At 41.9% G+C, this 20,988-nt stretch overlaps 1 protein-coding gene across 9 annotated transcripts in view; it reads left to right on the top strand.

Annotated features, from left to right (window-relative positions):
- The window catches only part of LOC140464265 (trinucleotide repeat-containing gene 6A protein-like), a 180,215-nt gene that overhangs the window by 81,554 nt on the left and 77,673 nt on the right, over positions 1 to 20,988 (top strand). For 5 of the 9 annotated variants that reach the window (XM_072559111.1, XM_072559114.1, XM_072559110.1 and 2 more), the window contains exons 5-6: positions 609 to 932; positions 6,381 to 6,428. In XM_072559111.1, the coding sequence (XP_072415212.1) occupies positions 609 to 932; positions 6,381 to 6,428 (372 nt within the window). Of the gene's footprint in view, positions 1 to 608; positions 933 to 6,380; positions 6,429 to 7,074; positions 7,206 to 20,988 lie in introns of those variants that run through there. The other 4 variants (XM_072559118.1, XM_072559117.1, XM_072559109.1 and 1 more) reach the window with 2 other exon arrangements.

Here is a 20,988-nt window from a genome sequence, read left to right as displayed (position 1 = left end):
TCTCTCTCAAACTGCATGAATCCATGTATGATTCTATAAATCCATTTTTTTAGAAATAGTATCCTTCTGAACATTGGGGCACAGTCAGGCAAACTTTAACCTCATATCTTCAATGCATTACCTGAGCTGACATGGCACCTATTGTTCAAGTTCACTTGAGAATGTCACTTTAAAATAGTTCTAGGATTTACATATGAAAGAACTGAAGCCAACATGGTCATTCTAAAAGATGAGAGACTTAACAAACGATCCAGGCCTTTGTCAAAATGTCATTTCAGTTGCATCACACTGTCAACTTTTGCTATAAATTCTGTGTCTTACAATCTTATACTCTCCAACCACCTGATGAAGGAGTAACACTTCAAAAGCTAATGTTTCCAAATAAACCTGTTGGACTATAACCAGGTGATGAGATTTTTAACCTTATACACCCCAGTCCAACATCGACTCCCCTAAATCATGTATCTTTCAAAGATTTGTGTGTCATATTAGCCAGATTGAGATCCCCACCTATCCATTTCTGATTATCGGTGTTCATTAATATAGTGGATGTTCAATAAGCTGTTTGTACAACAGGTGCTAACTGAATTTTTTTTCCCTCCGTTAAGTGCCAGAACCAACCAAGACCAGTCAAAGCCAGCCTCAGCCTGCCAACCCCAACAGCGGCACTTCCACAACTACCAGCAACAATAGCAATGCCAAGCGTGTCCCAGCCAACACTCAGCAGCAAGCCTTGTCTCGTTATCCACCTCGTGAAGTACCACCGCGCTTTAGACACCAGGAACAAAAGCAACTGCTGAAAAGAGGCCAGCAACTACCATCAGCAGCTGGGACCACAACACCAGTACTCACCAATTTGTCTGGAGGCAGTGCTGTAACTCTACACCCAGTAACCAACGGGCAGCTGCAATACAGCAGCAAAACTCAGACAGGTAACCAATTTTGCATAATTCAATGCTCCAAGAAGTAACTTTGACACTTCAATTTTTGATAATCAATTACTATAACGCAGTGACTGGTTGGCACTGTTGTCTAACAGCGTCAGGGACCAGTTCAATTTCCACTTTTGGGTGACTGTTCAAACTCCACACAGACATTCTCCCCGTGCCTGTATAGACTTCCTCAATGCTCTGTTTTCCTCCCACAGTCCAAAGATGTGCAGGTTAGGTGGATTGGCCATGGGAAATGCAGGGTTACAAGGATAGAGTAGCAGGAGGGTCTGGGTAGGATGATGTTCGGAGGGTTGGTGTGGACTTGATGGGCCTAATGGCCTACTTCTGTACTGTATAGATTCTACGAATCTTATGATTCTAAATTTGCTTGTATGATTGTACTTTGTTTTAACATTCAGGCTAGCCTATCACTGCACTGCGAATGATGACAGTGACTAGAACATTGCATTTAAATAAGAGCTTCAGTTCAGTATTTCAGGAAGGGGTCAATTAACTATGAATGTCAATGTTCAACTTTTTGAATGTTTTGGATTGAATTGGCATTCCTGTCTTCAGATAGAACTGTTGGCTGCATCTGTGGCTGCCACTATAGTTATTTCTATAAAAGTAATTATGTTTTCTGTTAATGCAATTCACCTGCAGAGACAAGTGTTTGTAATGCATATTAACTTCTGGTTCAGTGCATAAAATTGGACCTTCTGCAGATGTATCCTGAAGGTTGAGAGGTTTCTTCTCTGGCATAGCACACGAGTATCAATACATTTTACTACTGTGTATTCTACTTTATTATTTCATTCTCATGCTCCAGAGCCAGAGAATGTAATATTCATAGAGCATACAGCACAGAAACAGACCCTTTGGTCCAACCAGTCCATGCTGTCCATAATCCCAGACTAAACTAGTCCCACCTGCCTGCGTTTCTTATACATGTGCTTATCTAAATGTATTTTAACTGTAGTAACTTTACCTGCATCCGCCACTTCCTCTAGTGGTTCATCCTGCACACGAAGCACTTTGTTTTAAAAAAAATTGCACCTCCTGTCTTTTTAAAATCTTTCTTCTTTTTTCTTTCACCTTAAAAAAAATATGCCCACTAATCTTGAAATCCCCCACCCTAGGAAAAAGACACCTATCATTCATGTTATTTCTACCCCTCGTTATTTTCTAAACCTCAAAGATCACTTCTCAACCTCCTCTGCTTCAGTGAAAAAAGTCTCAGACTATCCAGCCTCTCCTTATAACTCAAGACCTCCAGTCCTGGCAACATCCTGGTAAATCTCTTCTGAACCCACTCTAGCTTAATAATATCCTTCCTATAACAGGGCAACTAAAACTTCATGCATTACCAACATTCTGTGCAGCCTGAACATAACATCCCAACTCCTGTAATCAAAGATCTGAGGAATGAAGGCAAGCATGCTAAATCATCATTTCTATGTGATACGAATTTCAATGAATTGTACATTTGAGCCCCTTGGTCTCTGTTCTACAACACTGCCCAACACCCTACTTTTAATTGTGTAAGTCCTGAACTTGTTTCTTTGACCAAAATACAATACTTCATATTTATCCAAATTAAACTCCATTTGCCACTGTTCAGCCTATTGACCCAATTGATCAAGATCTCTGTAATCTTAGCCTACTTCACTGTCCGCTAGTATCATTCACAGACTTACTAACCATGCTTTATATATTCTCATCTAAAGCATTTATATAAATGACAAACAAAAGTGGACTCAGCACTGATCTCTGTAGAACATTGCTGGTCACAATCCTCTAGTCTGGAAAAACAATCCTTCACTATCCCACTGTCTTCTGCTGTTAAGCTAATTTTGTGACCAATTGGCAAGCTGACCCAGAATCCCATGTGATCTAACTTTGCTAATTAGTCTACCATGTGAAACTTTGTTTACTTGGACTTTAGTAAAGCCTTTGGCAATGTCTACCGCTCTGCCCTTGTCAATCTTCTTGGTTACTTCCTTGAAAAACACAATCAAAGTTTGAGACTCCCGATTTCCCTGGCACAAAACCATGGAATTGTATTATATAGTTTGCAATAGTCAGAGGGAAATTGAATAGCTGTATAGAAAGATCTCAGATGTATGTAAGAATAATAAGGTTGTAATTTTAATTTTCCAAACATTGACTGGGTCTATGATAGTCTTAAAGGTTTGGATAGTGAAGACTTTGATTAGAGGAAATTTTCTTACACGGTTGATAATGTGTAAATGTTCCTACTAGCGAAGGAGCAAACCTTGACCTCATCTTAAGTAATGAGACCAGGCAAGTGACAGTAGGGGATCACTTCAGAAACACTTCTTGTCCAGGCTGGTTAACACAAATGTATATACCTTTACAAAAATGCAAAATTTCCAAGCCTTCGAAACTGTTTTTAATGAATTTGTACTGATTGTGGGAGTGGTTAGCACTGCTGCCTCACAGCACCAGGGACCTCGGTTTGAATCCAGCCTTCAGCGACTTTGTGGAGTTTGCACGTTCTCCCTGTGTTTCCTCTGGGTGCTCCGATATCCTCCCCCAATCCAAAGATGTGCAGGTTAGATGCATTAGTCAGGGGTAAATGTGGAGTAATAGATTAGGGGAATGGCCTGGGTGGGTTACTCTTTGGAGGGTCGGTGTGAATCTGTTAGGCCAAATGATCTGTTTCCACACTATAGGGATTCTATGATTTTAACTGCTTTAATGATAGCTGTCATACTTCCCTTTTTTTCATATTTCAGGAGTGTTCTTTAATAACCTCCAAGTAACTCCTTTTCTGAGTTTTACTGATGTTTTAATGAATGGTTAATTACAGTCTTTTATACAAGTGAAATCATAAATTGATTGCATCCTGGAAAGAGGCACAGTTAATCTGTGCTAGATCTCTGCAAGTGAAACTTAGCTAGTTTAACTCATCTGCACTTTGCTTGTAAACCTGTAGAATTTCCCCTTTTAGTGATGTTCAACTCCCTTTTGTAAAATCTTGACTGTAGATTTTGAGAGAAGACCTACACAACTGTACTTCAGCACAAGCTATATATTTCAGTGCTTAATGTTTTCCTGTTTCTCTTTTAGGTCAGTTCCACGAGAATTGCAATTGTCCACTTGTAGCTATGCGTACATATCCAGCCAGCCAATGGTTTTTAGTTAATGAATTTTTGAGAGTTTTCTCAAAAATTGGCACCTTTCTCACCCAACCCTTGATGACAGCTTAACTTGCATATTGAGAACTTGTGTATGCTTGACATTTTCATCTTTGGAAAAGATACAGTAGATCAGATTGGGGAAAGCATCTTCCATACTTGGCACAACAATACGTAACTGTCTTCCAGGCCAACATGCTCCCTTTATTGCATTTGAGAGTTAATGAGAGAGATGATTAACCATGGAGTGGTGCAGTAGCTTGAAATAGAAAGTGATGACTGCGGATGTTGGAGATCAGAGTCAAAAAGTGTGGCACTGGCAAACCACAGCTGGTCAGGCAGCATCCAAAGAGCAGGAGAGTTGACGTTTGAAGCATGAGCTCTTCATCAGTAATGTGTGTGTATGGGGGGGGGGGGGGGGGTCACATGGCAAAGGATCTGACAGATAAATGGGAGGGGGTAAGGCTGGGAATGTGATCGGTAGATGAAGATGGGGTTGATGGTGATAGGTCAGAGAAGTTTCTGTGTGGTTGGAGGGTCCCAAGGCACAAGATGAGGTGGTGTTCTTCCAATCGTCGGGTGGTTAGGATTTGGTGTGGATGTAGCCCAGGACTTGTATGTTCATGGCAGAATGGGAGGGGGGAGTTGGTGTTCAGCCACAGGGCAGTGGGGCTGTTTGGTGCGTGTTCCTGGAGATGTTCTTTGAAATGTTCTGCAAGTTGGCATCCTGTCTCCCCAGTGTAGAGGAGACCACATCAAGAGCAACGGACACAGCCGATTAGGTGTTTGGAGGTCAACTTCCCCTCCCACTCTGCCAAGGGCATGCAAATTCTGGGTCCCCTCCACTGCCAAATCCTAGCCACCCGATGACTGGAGGAAGAACACCATCTTCCACCTTGGGACCCTCCAACCACGGGATCAATGTCAATTTCACCAGCTTCCTCCTCCCCTCCCCCACCTTATCCCAGGTCCAACCCTCCAACTTGATATCGCCCTCCTGTGTATCTTCCTTCCTCCTCCTCCTCCCCCCCCCCCCCCCCCCCCCCCACTTTCTGCTCCTCCCTTCACTGCGACCTATCGCCATCACCCTACCTGATCTACCTATTGTATTCCCAACTATCTTCTCCCTCAGCCCTACCCCCTCCCAATTATCTCTCAGCAGTCTTAGCAACACCCCTACCCAACTTGCACCACCGCCATCATATCCCTGATGAAGAGCTTATACTTAAAATGCCAACTCTCCTGCTCCTCAGATGCTGCTGGACCGGATGCCACTTTTTTTGACTGCCTCTTGAGGTGTCTGTTAAATTTCTCATTATTGAATTTACGAGCAGGATACATTATATTTGTGTTGCTGTCATCATAATTCAAGGTGTTGACTAAAACTTATTATTACTGTTCATCGTATTAAACTTTTCATTACTATGTCCATTATGCTATTATATTAGCCCCTGTCGTTTTGAGACTTTGGCTCACTGTACACTTGAAGAGTGAATTACCTTACACTTAGACTATGACTTGGTGCAAGAGAATTGAAAGTACAGGTGATAAAGAACTTATGATGTACAGATACGAAATATAATAACAGGTGTAGGTTATTCATCCTACTTATGTCAAAAAAGGCCAATATTCATTCAGCAATGTCCCACAAACGATAATTAGGCAAATGGCTAGTTCATCTGTGATTTTTTTTAAGGTGTTAGCTGAAGGATGAGTGCAGGCCTAGATATTTGTTCGTCATAATGACTTGGGATCTGTTGCTTTCACATGAAGATAAAATTGCTTCACTTTTGCAACCTTAAAGTAGCAGGTTAATTCCAATAGCAGGCAAACCTGGCTCAATAGCTCACCATCCATTTCACTTGCTCAAACAATATGCAATGGTCTGTCACAATCCACTTCTCCTTCATGTTGTTTTGGTTTTCCTTTCCAACACTGAAGTTTAGTTTTATCAGAGCCCTGTTTTTGAATCCTGTCTGATTCTTGTGATTTGAGCTGGTAAGTTTATTCCCAGTAGAAATTCTTGCAATTGAGTGCTGTTAAATGGGTTTTTTTTGCAATCTAATACTGTTGGCAGCCACAACCCAGTGCACTGTCCTGGACTGCTTCAGATTAGAAAAAACACACCATTAGAACTGAGGGTGACTAATAAAATCCTGGGTAAAGTTTGGAAGTTTGTTTTGTTTTAATTTTGATGAGAGAGCATTCAGTTTTACTCTTTGATCAAGAGTGAACTGAGAATGTATTGAACCTTGACACCTTTTATGGTTCTCTTGCTTTTTCTTAGGCATGCCTCCCATTCGGGATTTGGTCAGCCACTCCCCTAACCAGTCAGGTGACTAAAGCTTTATATTTTCTCTTCCTTTTTCCTTCTGTCTCCCTCTCCATTCCCTTCCTTTCTGTCACTAAGTGTGGCTTGATTATGTACTTTAAAAAAAAGAGGATTGTGGGAGTGATTGCTTTCATGATACCTGCTGGGTGTGCTTGTAGTTGTTGACTGGGGATATTGTTTGGATTCAACCAGCTTGCTTTGCTTCCTGGTGTACCAGTTGTATTTTACATTTGATAGTGTTGCATGTTTTTCAAAAATGTCTTTTCATTTGTGGCTCAGGTATAATATATTATGATTTTCCTATTGTACATACACGTAGTGAGTAATTGTAGACTTTAGCCAGACCAGCTTGCCAGGGATCCTCTGTATGCATCTGCAAAGGAGTAACATTTAAGCTGTTTATAAAACTGTTATCTGCATTGAAAGGCCAATTTAAACTGAGAGTATTGCAAAGTTTTACTTTATGCTGTTAAATGATAAACTTATTTTAAAAATATTTTTGGGGCTGTTTTGAGGAGCTCTGTCTTGTGCATTCTTTTTAATGGAAAAATCACTGTCCTCTTTAGACTCTCACACAGTGGCATGTTATAGCATCTTGGTAGGAATCTCTCAAATTTAAATCACTATTCATATTCATATTCATCTCCAGATACCTCCAGTTACTTTAACCTTGAGGTTGCGATCTACAGTTCATCCACCAATAGGGAATTAGCAATAACATGCTTTTCAGGACTTCCTGCAGAGTGGAGGGAGTTACAGCAGAGTGGAATACATGTACATGTAAGTGTTTGTTATCCAGACATCATGCACAGATTGGTAGCTGGCTTTAGCTTGAACATGACGTTCCACTACATTGCTTAGAAGAAACTGAGCAATCTCATGGTTACCAGATGCTCTTTTTGAAGTTGATGTGAACTTTGTGAAATTAGAAACATTTTAGTTTATAATTTAACTTCCATCTTGAAGATGTTTAAGACTTTATGCCCATTTTGAGGTAAGTATGTAATATTTAGTCTCCTTTTACATGCAATCCTTGAGGCCAATGTATATTCTTTCTGAAATCACAATTCCAGATTTTGTTTCTGGAAGAAACAATGGAAAGCCTCAGCTTGCTTCATTCCCCTATGAGAAATCTTTTTGTTTTTTAAAAGGAGAACCACAAAATGTTTGAACTGCATGATACCTGAGGGTTATGGTTCTGATTAACCATTTTTCCAGTGGCCGCTGTTTCCCTCGAATTCTGTAATTAAGTCACTGCTGGCCCACTGTAATAATTCATATCTGCAGATGATATAGAGCTTACAGTTGTGAGAATGTAAAACATTTTCAAGAATATTTGGATTGGTTTAGTGATTGATCAAGAACATGGCAGGTATAATATAATGTGAATAAGTGAGGAGATGTAGTAGAAAGAACAGATGTGCTTTAATAGGAGTTTAGAAAGTTAGGTGTGCAACGGGACTTGGGTGTCCTTGTCAATAAATCGTTAAAGGCTAACATGCAGGAGCAGCAAGTGTTAGGAAATCCTCACTTTTATTGCAACAAGATTTCAGAGTACAGGCCTGTTTAAGCCTTCAATCATGGAGGAACTTAGGCCAACCACATTTGGAGTACTTACGGTTTTGGTCTCTGTCTTGGGAAAATATTATTGTCATACAGCTGTCATCTCTAAATGTATGTGATCGACTGGTTGATCAAAGTCTCTGACGGTCCATCTCACTGTTTGCTTGGCATGCGCACGTCAATTATCATGCTGTGCATTACTTCCATTCCAGAAACCATGCAGCAAAAGACAAGTGCATGCCCTGAACAGGCTTTACCAGCTTGTTATATTGTGTTTCAGTTTTGAGCAAGTGGACAACCTTGCAGGATAAAGTAAGCTTTGAGGTAACAAAGTAAAGAAATCCTAGAAGCTGATGTCAAAAACCTCTATCACAGTACTAAAATCCTAGGCTGTTCAGCCTGTGGTGCCCATGTGGATTCTGAGCAAAACAGCTCAGCCAGATCTCCTTTGACTGTTTTCTGTAGGCCTGCTGCTCAATAGGTCCATGCAGGTGAGGACAAAATGCAGAGAATGTAGCTGCAATCCCACATCCAATGTCCAAGTGATGGAAGCTGACCAGGAGCCAGAGATAAAAGTCTCGACCACAAATGTGATCTCCTGTTCCTCACCACTTGAAAGCAGCCAGCAGCATTCTGGATGTTCCACACACCTCACTGCAGTGACTAGGGCCAAATTATTGTTAAGTTAAAAGAGGAACTTGGAATGGCACCTCGATGATGTGCAGTAAGTTAAAGGATCGTTTTCCCTTGAATGACATGCTTTGGCCAAAGAAAGTCAGTGAGCTCAAGACCCTTTTGAAAGCTGTCCACTGACAAAGCACATTCTTCCAGTGGTGGTGAATCAATTAAAGAAGCAATGACTAAGGTCACTGACTCTTCAAAGACTTTTTAAGACCAAAGATGAAATAATGGGAATCCAAAGTATGCCATTGATGCTGAAGAGATGGTCAGGTGAGACGAATATTTGTCTGAAGACACCTTTCAGTAACAGCTAGATTTGAAGGACTGTGAATGCTACTCCAGCTTGATAAATCCATCAATGTGAACCGGCAGAGCTCAATTGTTTGTGTGCGTTGTTTTAAGGGCATAACCACTAAGGATTTTCTCACCCTTTTGCTCCTTAGAGAGAATCAGAGAAACTGACATTGACTACAAATGCAAAAGATACATGTTTGAAAAATATTCTAATCAAGAAACTATTTGCCATTATAACTGATGCACCATTTGCCATGTTTGGCACAAATATGGACTTTGTTGCACTATACAGAAATGGTCCTAATATTCCTCCTTTTGGCAATTACCAGTATATAATCCACCACACGCATTAACAAATAAAGCTGTGGACTTGGCTCAAGCAATTAAATTTCAGATTGTGAACTTGATGTAAACTAGAATGCTTCAGCACTTTGTTTAAATCCTTACTTGACAAACTCTGCTGCCTATAATGAACCAATCCTCCATGCTGATCTGAGGTGGTTAAGTTGAAGGAAGGTCATATTCATAGAGATGTATAGCACGGAAACAGACCCTTCAGTCCAATTTGTCCATACCGACCAGATATCCTAAATTAATCTAGTCCCATTTGCTAGCACTTCCCATATCCCTCCAAACCCTTCCTATTCAAATATTCAACCAGATGCCTTTTAAATGTTGCCATTGTGCCAGCCTCCACCACTTCCTCTGGCGGCTCATTCCATACATGCACCACTCTCTGCGTGAAAAAGTTGCCCCTTAGGTCTCTTTTATATTTTTCCCCCCCCTTATCCTAAACCTATGCCCTCTTGTTCTGGACTCTCCAGAGAAAAGACCTTGTCTATTTATCCTATCCATGCCCCTCATGATTTTATAAACTTCTGTAAGGTCACCCCTCAACCTTTGATGCTCCAGGGAAAACAGCCCAACCTATTCAGCCTCTCCCTGTAGCTCAAATCCTCCAACCTTGGCAACATCCTTGTAAATCTTTTCTGAACCCTTTCAAGTTTCACAACATCTTTCCGATAGAAAGGAGACCAGAATTGCACGCAGTATTCCAAGTGGCCTAGCAAGTGTTCTGTACAGCTGCAACTTGACCTCTCAACTCCTTTTCTCAATACTCCGACCAATAAAGGAAAGCTTACAAAACGCCACCTTCACTATCCTATCGTCTTGCAACTCTACTTTCAAGAACTGTGAACCTGTAACTCCAAGGTTTCTTTGTTCAACAACACTCCCTCAGACCTTACCGTTAAGTGATTAAGTCCTGCTCTGATTTGTCTTACCAAAATGCATCACCGCTCATTTATCTAAATTAAACTCCATCTGCCATTCCTTAGCCCATTGCGCTTCAGATCAAGATCCTGTTGTGCTCTGAGGTAATCTTCACTGGTCAACTACACCTCCAATTTTGGTGTCATCTGCAATCTTACTAGCTATATCTCCTGCTAAACATTTTTTAGAACTGGTGCCTAAAATTGTTACTTTCCCTTAAATCAAGGAATGAAATGTGTTGTGAGATGATGTGTGGTTGCTCGACTCTGAGTTCCTTACAGAGGTAACCTCAAAAACAAACAAGTTGAACTGTGAATTGCAACGAAAGGACGGTGACCTTAATACCTGTGCTGCTCTGAATGCATTAAAGATGAAACTGGGTCTGTGGTCCTCCCTGCTTAAAAAAAAATAAAATGCCGGAATTCTTCATGAGTCTGGAGAAAATACTAGGAAGAAAGTCAAAAACAGTGATAAGTGGTTCCATCTAGAAAACTTTGCACACCTGTGGAAGTTAGCAGAGTTTGATAGGTGATTTGAAGAATTAGATGGACATTGTGTTGGCTACCACATTCCATCAAATGTTCCATTTACAAAACACGAGTTGATATGGATTGATATGCGAAATGATTTTGAGCTGAATGTCAGTCGGATCAAGGAATATTGATTTTTAAGGACTTGTAAACAAAAATATCCATTTCTATCATCCTCTGCTTTTAAAGCTTACTTATGGTGTTGTAGAACAGAGACCCAAGAGTTCAGGTATATAATTCTTTGAAGTTTGCATCACAGATTTGGGCGGTTAAGAAGGCGTTAAGCATACTTGTCTTCATTGCTCAGTGCTTTTGAGTATAGGTGTTGGGATGTTATGTTAAGGTTGTACAAGTCATTGGTTAGGCTTCTTTTGGAGTACTATATGTAGATTTGCTCATTCTGTTATAGAAAGGATACTGTTAAGCTGGGGGGGGTTCAGAAGAGATTTGCCAGGATGTTGCCATGACTGGAACTTTTTAGTTGAAGGAGAGGCTGGATAGGTTGAGACTACTTTCAGTGGAGCATAAGAGGTTGAGGGTGACCTTGTAGCGCTTTATAAAATCGTGAAAGGTAGAGATAAGGTGAACGACAGGTGTCTTTTCCTGAGAATTAGGGATTTTAAGACTAGGGGCATATTTTTAAGATGAGAGGAGAGATTTGAAAACAATATGGGGGCAGTTATTTTTTAGTGATTTGAGTGTGGAATGAATTTCCGGATGAAATGGTGGATGTGGGCACAGTTAAAGCTGTCCAAAGACATTTGGATAAGTATATGAATAAGAAATGTTTGGAGGCATGTGGGCCAAATGAAGGCACGTGGGGCTAGTTCAGTTTGGGATTATGATTGTCATAGGTTGGACTGAAGGGTTTGTTTCTGTATGACTATGACTGTACTTAAAGTCCACAAACTTTTGAGCTTCATCCGGAGGCTCTCTGAAGATGTTACCTAGTATGGTGACAAAATGTCTGAAAATGAACCTTCCAACTCAGTGAGCAAGCCTACATCCAGAACCTCAACCTGAGCTAAAAGACTTCTCAAAACTTGCTTCTGGGAGATAGGATATTTTCAAATGATAATCGCATTCGAGTATTGCATCTGCTCAGATACCCATTTGATGGACTGTATATGACTTGCTCAAACTGTAACCCAGACGTCAATGTACGAGCTGATCATGTGCTGTCACAGGTGTCGCACTGAGACTGAGTGAATGGAGGACAAAATGTTTCATGCTAATACTTTGTTTTTAATGTTCTTGCATTAAATGTATGGATTGTGATCAGCTGGTTCATAGCAAGGCTTGGTCTTAATGCTGATATAGGTTAGCAATGATCAGCCTGCTCTAACAAGCAAGAGTGAAATTTTTTTGGCATTTCTTTATTTCTGTAACATTTCTGCTTTAATACTTCACGATAAACATCTGTGTAGAAAGTGTATTTGATTTAGTTTTTTTTGTGTAAAGCTTGGGCAATTTAATGGCAGACTTGAATGGAGTTGAAGCAGTTGTATGTTTGCTTTTGGAATCTCCTCTGTCTACAAACAACACAAGCTTGACTACGCAATTGATTCACTTCATTCAATGAGCATTCGCACTTTGTCATCATCATGATGGCTTGGGTGTTTTCAAAGAAAACTCATCCAAACATCACTTGAAAAGGCAGCAAAGTTTCTTAATATTTTGTGACATCAGTGGAAGAGGAGTCTCCATACTCTTGGTTATTTTGGACTGAAGCACACTATCTTATGAAAATGCAAGGAGACCTGCAAGGTGCAGAGATTTTCGAGTTTCATTACTTAGGTTTTGTGGCTGAAAGAAGAAAAAGGTAGAAATAAATTAGCAAGAATACTATGAGTTACATTTAAAATGTTGCAATGTTTTCAGTTAGCTGTGATGTGTACATTGTTTTGTGAATCAGCATCGAATGCAGTGGGTAGCCTGTCTTGCTCTGGCTGACATCAATACAATATAAAGGAAACTTGAAATGCCAGCTGTCTTGTAAAATTGTCAAGTTATGCGATCCTATTAGGATATTCGACAACCATTGTGAATAATGTACAGTATGTGGAAAGTTCTGCAAGATTCTCCCATTAGAATAGCAGTATGTTTTTTAATTTTTAGTGAGATATTGGGTTCTGTTGTTGTCACCCTCCTTCTCTATCTTTCTCTTTCCTCTGCCTGAACAGCACTCCAAGTTGAATTCCTGTCTCTACATGTTCTGCTATATTTTAGAGTTACTGGTTATTTAACTTGGAAGAGAAAAATATTTCTCTCGCATGTTCTGGCAGAAAATCCTGGCTGGTGTTCTGAAAGATGTTGGGAATTGCTTGCCGCTCATTCTGATTCTTGTTTACTCTGCGTTAAGGTAGCTGATTCAAGGCAAAATCCAGCATAAATGGAGGAATAGATTCATACTTGTTGTGCAAGGGGCCACGTTTCAATTTTGCCTTAATCAAGATGTCATTGAGCAGGTTAGATTTGGCACATGATTGAGAGATTCATAAAGTATAAAAATAATACATTGATCATTTTCTTAAAAAAAGGACCGTTTTAGAAAATACATTTCTCACTAATAAAACCTGTTTTGTCTTTTCACTTAAGCCAAGCTAGAGACAGAAACTAAGCCCTGGGTCTTGACCACCAGGGAAGTAGCTAAGAATTGGGGCTGAGCTTTGGGTTCAATTAATACTAACTTTGCACTTCCCTCTGACGCATGCTGAGCTGACTTTTGGAAAATTTCTACGCAAGTGTATGGTGGAAGTGGGTTTCTTTTCATCCTGTTCTCTCTGCTGCATGGATAGTTTTTTGGAGAGGGAGAGAAGAACTTGGAAAAGTGTGTGTGTGTGTCTGTCTGTCCAGCTCTTGTTTTCAGGGCCATAGACAGATTTCCTGTTACAGGTCTTCTGTATGTCTACAATAAGACTTGACATGTGGACCTAGTTCTGGACCCTAGTCTGGGCTGTTAGATAAGCCTGGTTCAGATAAAGTAGGAGGAGAGTTGCTAAAGTAGTACATTATTAGGAACTCTTTTACTTAATTCCCTAAACTACTGCTATAAATTGTAAATACTTCAGGCCTAAAACTGATCTGTATCAGTGTTAGTTTATCATTTTTTTTTGTTGTTTCGAAAGTTTACCAATCCTCAATCCATTGTATTATTATTCGCAAACCCATGAATTCCTGTGTTTATCTTACAATGTCCTGTGTAGTGCCTACAAAACTCATTTGGAGCAGAAGTAGGCCATTTGACCCATCAAGCATGGCTAATTGAATAATATTCAGCTAACCACTTTGCTACCCTTCCTGATTAAAAATCATCTAACTCAGCCTTGATTTACTTTTTAACCCAGCCTCCACAATCCATGACAGTAAAAAAATTCCACATGTCCATTCCCTGCGGAGAAGAAATTCCTCTTCTATCCTAAGTGGTTGATCCCTTTCTCTGAAATTATGCCCTTTGGTCCTAGACACCATGTATGGGGAGCAACCTTTCAGGATCTAGCCTGTCAAGCCCTCCAAGAATCTTGTGTTTCAATCTGGTCACCTGTCTCCTAAGTTCCAATGAGTAAGAGCCCAACCTATTCAACCTTGGCTCACAGGAAAATCCCTCTATACCTGAGTTCAGTCATAGAGATGTACAGCATGGAAACAGACCCTTTAGTCCAACCCATCCATGCCCACCAGATATCCCAACCCAATCTATTCCACCTGCTAGCACCTGGCCCATATCCCTCCAAACCCTTGCTATTCATATACCCATCCAAATGCCTCTTAAATGTTGCAATTGTACCAGCCTCCACCACTTCCTCTGGCAGCTCATTCCATACACGTACCGCCTTCTGCATGAAAAAGTTGCCCCTTGGGAATCTTTTATATCTTTCCCCTCTCACCCTAAACCTATGCCCTCTGGTTCTGGTCTCCCTGACCCCAGGGAAAAGACTTTGTCTATTTATCCTATCTATGCCCCTCATAATTTTGTAAACCTCTAAGGTCACCCCTCAGCCTCCGACGCTCCAGGGAAAACAGCCCCAGCCTGTTCAGCCTCTCCCTGTAGCTCAGATCCTCAAACCCTGGCAACATCCTTGTAAATCTTTTCTGAACGCTTTCAAGTTTCACAACATCCTTCCGATAGGAAGGAGACCAGAATTGCGCTCAATATTCCATCAGTGGCCTAACCAATGTCCTGTATAACTTAACCTACTGAACCTTTTCTGGACTGCCTGCAATACCAGCTCCTCTTTCCTTTAGCTAAGAGGAGCACATCTGTTCATAGTGTTCTAGTTCTTTTCACACTGATGCTTTACTTAGATTTAGCAAGTCTGCTCTATTTTATACTCTATTCCCTTTTAAAATAAAGGCTAACAGTCCATTTGCCTTCCTCATTACCTGCTGAATGTGAAATAATCACAAAAAATAATCATACATGTGGACTCTCAAATCCCTCTCTTCTGCAGCATTCTGCAGTTTCTTTCCATTTAAATAATGATCACTCTGTATTCTCCCTGTCAAATTGCGTCATCTCTTGTTTTCCCACATTACATACGCTAAGTGTTTGCCTACTCACTTAGACAGTTTATACCATGTGCAGATTTTGTCATCTTCACCTCTTGCGTTCCCATTTATTTGCATTATTAGAAACTTGGCTGAAGTACTTTCACTTCTGTCATTCAATTCTGAGTCCTGTGGTTTTCCATTAGTTACAGGTTATCCTAAAAATGCTTCCTTATCCTCACTCTACTTTCTATTACTTAATTGTTCCATTCTTGTATACTACCCTAACACCATGGGCCAAATGTGTGGTACCTTATCAAATCCCTTTTAGAAATCCAAATATATTATATGTACTGACTCCCCATTATCTATTCTGCTTGTTACCCCAAATATCCAGTAACTTTGGAAGGCATGATTTCCTCTTATTGAAGCCATGCTGACTCAGATCAAAAGCATTTCTGAATGGTCTGTTATTATATCCTTTATCATGGACATTAATGTTGTTGTCCCAATGTTAAGCCAACTGACTACCTTTTTTTTGTCTCCTTCCATTTTTGAACATTGTGTTACATTGGCAGTTTTACAATCCTCTGTGACTTTATCAAAATCTCAGATTTCTTGCGCGAATACTTAGCAGCGCATCCACTATCTGAATATCTACTTCTATTAATGTCCTAGGCTACAAATCATTGAATCCAGAGGATTTATCAAACTTTAGTCCCATTAGTGCTCTTGAACTTTTTCCCTAGTGATAGTTACTATACTTATTTTCTCCCCAACTACCTTTTGCCCATTGATTAATTTGTATTTTTGGATTTCTATTAGTGTCTTCTACTATAAAGGCTGCAAGAGTATTTATTCAACTCCTCTGCCATTTCCTGGTTCTCCGTTATTGTTTTCCCAACCTCATTCTCTAAGAGGCTGATGTTCATTTTGGCCTTTCTTCCTTACATATTTAAAGGAGGTCTTGCTGTCAGTCTGGATATTATGGAGAAGACATTTATTTTGATACTTTACAAATGCTTGTTCTTCATACTTTATTGTAACTATTCTTTAAAAATAGTATAAATTTTATGCTGAAGCTAAAAAAAGAGAGCTAAACATAAACTGAAAGCCTCACTTTTAAAGAAGAGAAATGTTCGCCAGTTAATTCTTTTGCCCTGCACTTGTCACATTATGATTTTTATAATGTTTTCTGCCACTGATGTTACTGGAGGTCTCTGGATCCACATTTTATACTCTTATCCTCACTTCTTCCTCTAGAGACATATTGCAGAAAGCCTTACATTTAGATCCTCTTTCTCTTGCAGCACCAAATTCACACTTTTAGCCAAATTCTCAAAAATAATCACTTGGCCTTTGTGTATAACTGACCATATAGTGCAGAAAATCCCCATCTTATGTGGATCTATTGGAGTCAGTTATCAGCATCTCATTTAGACAAGGAATTTCAGGTGCTTGAATAATAACTGACCCCACCTTACAGCTGTGCTATCTAATTAGGCTATTTTAAGATAAAGGTGTTTCAAAGATGTGTAATAACATCTCTGAGCAGGTTGATTTGAAAATAGACAAAAAAGTTGAATTTAAAGGCTATTGTCTGAATCTGACTCGACCTAAAACTTAATTATGAAATGCTTTTTGAAACTTCAAGTAATTGTTGTGGTTCTGTTCAGCCGAGCTGGGAATTTGTCTTGCAAACGTTTTGTCCCCTGTCTGAGGTGACATCCTCAGTGCTTGGGAGCCTCCTGTGAAGCGCTTCTGTGCTGTTTTCTTCTGGGCACGGAAGCGGCAGATAGGCCACTATAAATGCCGGAAAAAACAGCACAGAAGCGCTTCACAGGAGGCTCCCAAGCACTGAGGATGTCTCCTAGACAGGGGACAAAACGTTTGCAAGACAAATTCCCAGCTCGGTGAACAGAACCACAACAACGAGCACCCGAGCTACAAATCTTCTCCCAAACTTTGAACTTCAAGTAATTACATGCATCAGGTCCCACTTGGTCCACCCTAGTTACATTTTCGAACTCTAGCTTTGTCAAATCAATGTTGGCTCTATCCAGTCACACTGAAGTTCCAAATGCCTTGTGCATCCTAATAATAAATTCTAGCTTTTTCCCACCAATGATATATAACTGGCTTAGTTTTCTTTTCTTCTTGCCTCTTCCATAAGTTTTACATTCACAATCTTCTAATAGAGGCACATATTTTTGGAGTCTATAAGAGTTATAGAAAATTAGAGCCAATACCTTCACTGTCTTTGTGGGGTATCGCACCTCACTATTAGCGCCCTAGAATTCAAGTCCTGCTATTGCAGGAATCATCTCAGAAGTTAAAAATATTATCAGATTATACAAAGTTCACAAATTTACATGTTTGTTAGACTCATGTTAACAGAAAACATGCACCAAGTTTCTGTACTTAACAGGAACTTCAATTTATTGCAGATGAAGATATTAGTGGGCGGCACGGTGGCACAGTGATTAGCACTGCTGCCTGACAGTGCCAGAGACCCGGGTTCAATTCCCGACTCAGGCAACTGACTGTGTGGAGTTTGCACATTCTCCCCGTGTCTGCGTGGGTTCCTCCCACAGTCCAAAATGTGCAGGTCAGGTGAATTGGCCATGCTAAATTATCCGTAGTGTTAGGTAAAGGGGTAAATGTAGGGAATGGGTGGGTTGCGCTTCGGCGGGTCGGTGTGGACTTGTTGGGCCGAAGGGCCTGTTTCCACACTGTAAGTAAGTAATCTAATCTAGTAAATTATGAACTGTTGACAGATAATTACTTGTTACTGCTTTAACTCTCTTCTAAAACCCCTGTTCTCTCCCCCTTGCGCATATGCAGACAATCACATACAACGCCAGTCCTCAGGATTCGACTGGGTGTTCTTTTGTTACCAAAGTTGTTCTGATTTTTCTTGTCATGTCTGCACAAGGGGACAGGTTCACAAATTATAAAAGTCTCTGACTCTCATTAAAAGCAGCAGCTAACAGCACCTGGTGGAAGAAAACAAACTGACTTTCTTTAGGTATTTAACTGGGGGGAGAGAGAGGATACCACCTGCACTCCAGCAGTCTGAGGCTTGTGCCAGTATTATTCGCATCCACAAGCTGTTCATGGAGCCAATAAGATGGTTGTTACCAGGCTTTATCGCCTTTGGCAATCACATCTGGTCACAACTCCGCATCCAATCAACCACTTATTTCTCCCTTTATGAACAAACCCCTACGCTTTCTAACACCTTTTCCCACTGATTTTAAAGCAACGATCTTAGAACATTACAGTGCAGTACAGGCCCTTCTGCCCTTAATATTGCGCCGACCTGTGGAACCAATCTGAAGCCTATCTATCCTACACTATTCCATTTTCTTGGATATGTTCAGTGGATATGTTTATCCACTTGTTAAAGTGGGGATTTGAGACGGCCCAGGAACTCCTTGTGGACTCAGACCTGTAAAGCCTCTCTCTTTGTTCGTCCCAGGATCGTACTCTTTGGAAGTCTGGAATAAAAACCTCTTACAGACAATTTAGTTTAATTTTAGTCATCCCCTTTATTCACTAATAGCATCACTGTTACAACATAACACCGATATCTGTAAGCTAAACTAGCTAGGTTCTAAAGCCTAGGAGAGTAGGTACCAGCTGTTCAAGTGCCTCCGCAGGGTACTCCGATGTACTAATACAAAATGGCTTCCTTTATACAAAAGTCTTTTTAAAATTGCATTTTCTTAATTAGACAGATAACCGGTGAAAGATAATCATTTGTAAGGAAGAAAAGTTAATTGACAGGTCTGTGTATGCTTGACTGATCACTCCTACAGGCCCTAAGCCATTCATCAGGTGGGAAAAACATTCCCAGCCGAGTTAGGTGCCTGCTAGCGAGATAAACTCCTATCATAAAGAGGTACCAGTCTGAGCTAATTGGAGAACTTGTACAGCTCACATGTCTGATACAATTATTTTACAAAATGGCTTCTTAGCAAGGAGGGAAAACTTTTGACCATAAAATGGCTTCCTGACACATTGTGCAGAATCTCTTCAATGTTGGGCTTCAAATACTTTCTTTAAAGCTAGGAGCAGACTCCTGCTTTTTAAACACTGTATCATTCTGTACCCGTGGCTGAGATGTTATCATTAAGTTGCATTTAAACTGTTTCATTAGTCTTCGAATTAAACATGTTATCGTTTTTCAGGGTTGTGATTCAAATTCAAATAAGACGTAAGATCTGATTTAGTTAGAATTGACAGTGGGCCAATCAGTAAGGTCTATAGAGTGGTCTGCAAGCACAACAAGTAAGTTAAAGCTTCACTACTATTAGCTTTTACAGAGTTTCTATTTAATACTGGTAATGGCTTCTCAATGTCATAAAGTCCTAAAATGCAATTAAATTCAATCCATAGCAGATGAGTACGGATTTAATTTTCGACTGGCTCCAACAGCCTCAGCACTAAAATCGTCCCCCTCTCTCTTCCCCCCCCCCCTCCCTCTCCTCTCTCTTCTTTTCCCCCCTCCCTCTCTTCTTTTCCCCCCTCCCTCTCTTCTTTTCCCCCCTCCCTCTCTTCTTCCCCCCCTCTTCTTTCCCCCCCCCCTCTCCCCCCCCCTCTTCTCCCCCCCTCTTCTCCCCCCCTCTTCTCCCCCCCCTCTTCTCCCCCCCTCTTCTCCCCCCCTCTTCTCCCCCCCTCTTCTCCCCCCCTCTTCTCCCCCCCTCTTCTCCCCCCCTCTTCTCCCCCCCTCTTCTCCCCCCCTCTTCTCCCCCCCTCTTCTCCCCCCCTCTTCTCCCCCCTCTTCTCCCCCCCTCTTCTCCCCCCTCTTCGCCCCCCCTCTTCTCCCCCCCTCTTCTCCCCCCCTCTTCTCCCCCCTCTTCTCCCCCCCTCTTCTCCCCCCCTCTTCTCCCCCCCTCTTCTCCCCCCCTCTTCTCCCCCCCTCTTCTCCCCCCCCTCTTCTCCCCCCCTCTTCTCCCCCCCTCTTCTCCCCCCCTCTTCTCCCCCCCTCTTCTCCCCCCCTCTTCTCCCCCCCTCTTCTCCCCCCCTCTTCTCCCCCCCTCTTCTCCCCCCCTCTTCTCCCCCCCTCTTCTCCCCCCCCTCTTCTCCCCCCCTCTTCTCCCCCCCTCTTCTCCCCCCCTCTTCTCCCCCCCTCTTCTCCCCCCTCTTCTCCCCCCCTCTTCTCCCCCCCTCTTCTCCCCCCCTCTTCTCCCCCCCTCTCTCCCCCCCTCTTCTCCCCCCCTCTCTCCCCCCCCCTTCTCCCCCCCCCTTCTCCCCCCCCCCTTCTCCCCCCCCCTTCTCCCCCCCTCTTCTCCCCCCTCTCTCCCCCCCTCTTCTCCCCCCTCTCTCCCCCCCTCTTCTCCCCCCCTCTTCTCCCCCCCTCTTCTACCCCCCCTCTTCTACCCCCCCTCTTCTACCCCCCCTCTTCTACCCCCCCTCTTCTACCCCCCCTCTTCTACCCCCCTCTTCTACCCCCCCTCTTCCCCCCCTCTTCTCTCTTCCCCCCTCTCTCTTCTTCCCCCCCTCTCTCCTTCCCCCCCCTCTCTCCTTCTTCCCCCCCTCTCTCTTCTTTCCCCCCCCCCTCTCTCTTCTTCCCCCCCCTCTCTCTCTTCTCCCCCCCCCTTCCCCCCACTCTCTCTCTCCCTCTCTCTCTTTCCCCCCCCCTTCCCCCCACTCTCTCTCTCTCTCTCCCTCTCTCTCTTCCCCCCCCCTTCCCCCCCACTCTCTCTCTCTCTCTCTCTCTCTCTCTCTCA

This window comes from Chiloscyllium punctatum, chromosome 40 (genome assembly GCF_047496795.1).
Source record: "Chiloscyllium punctatum isolate Juve2018m chromosome 40, sChiPun1.3, whole genome shotgun sequence".
NCBI classification, from domain to species: domain Eukaryota; kingdom Metazoa; phylum Chordata; class Chondrichthyes; order Orectolobiformes; family Hemiscylliidae; genus Chiloscyllium; species Chiloscyllium punctatum.
Note: the sequence above shows the minus strand (reverse complement) of the source record. Positions and strands in the feature narration are given on the sequence as shown.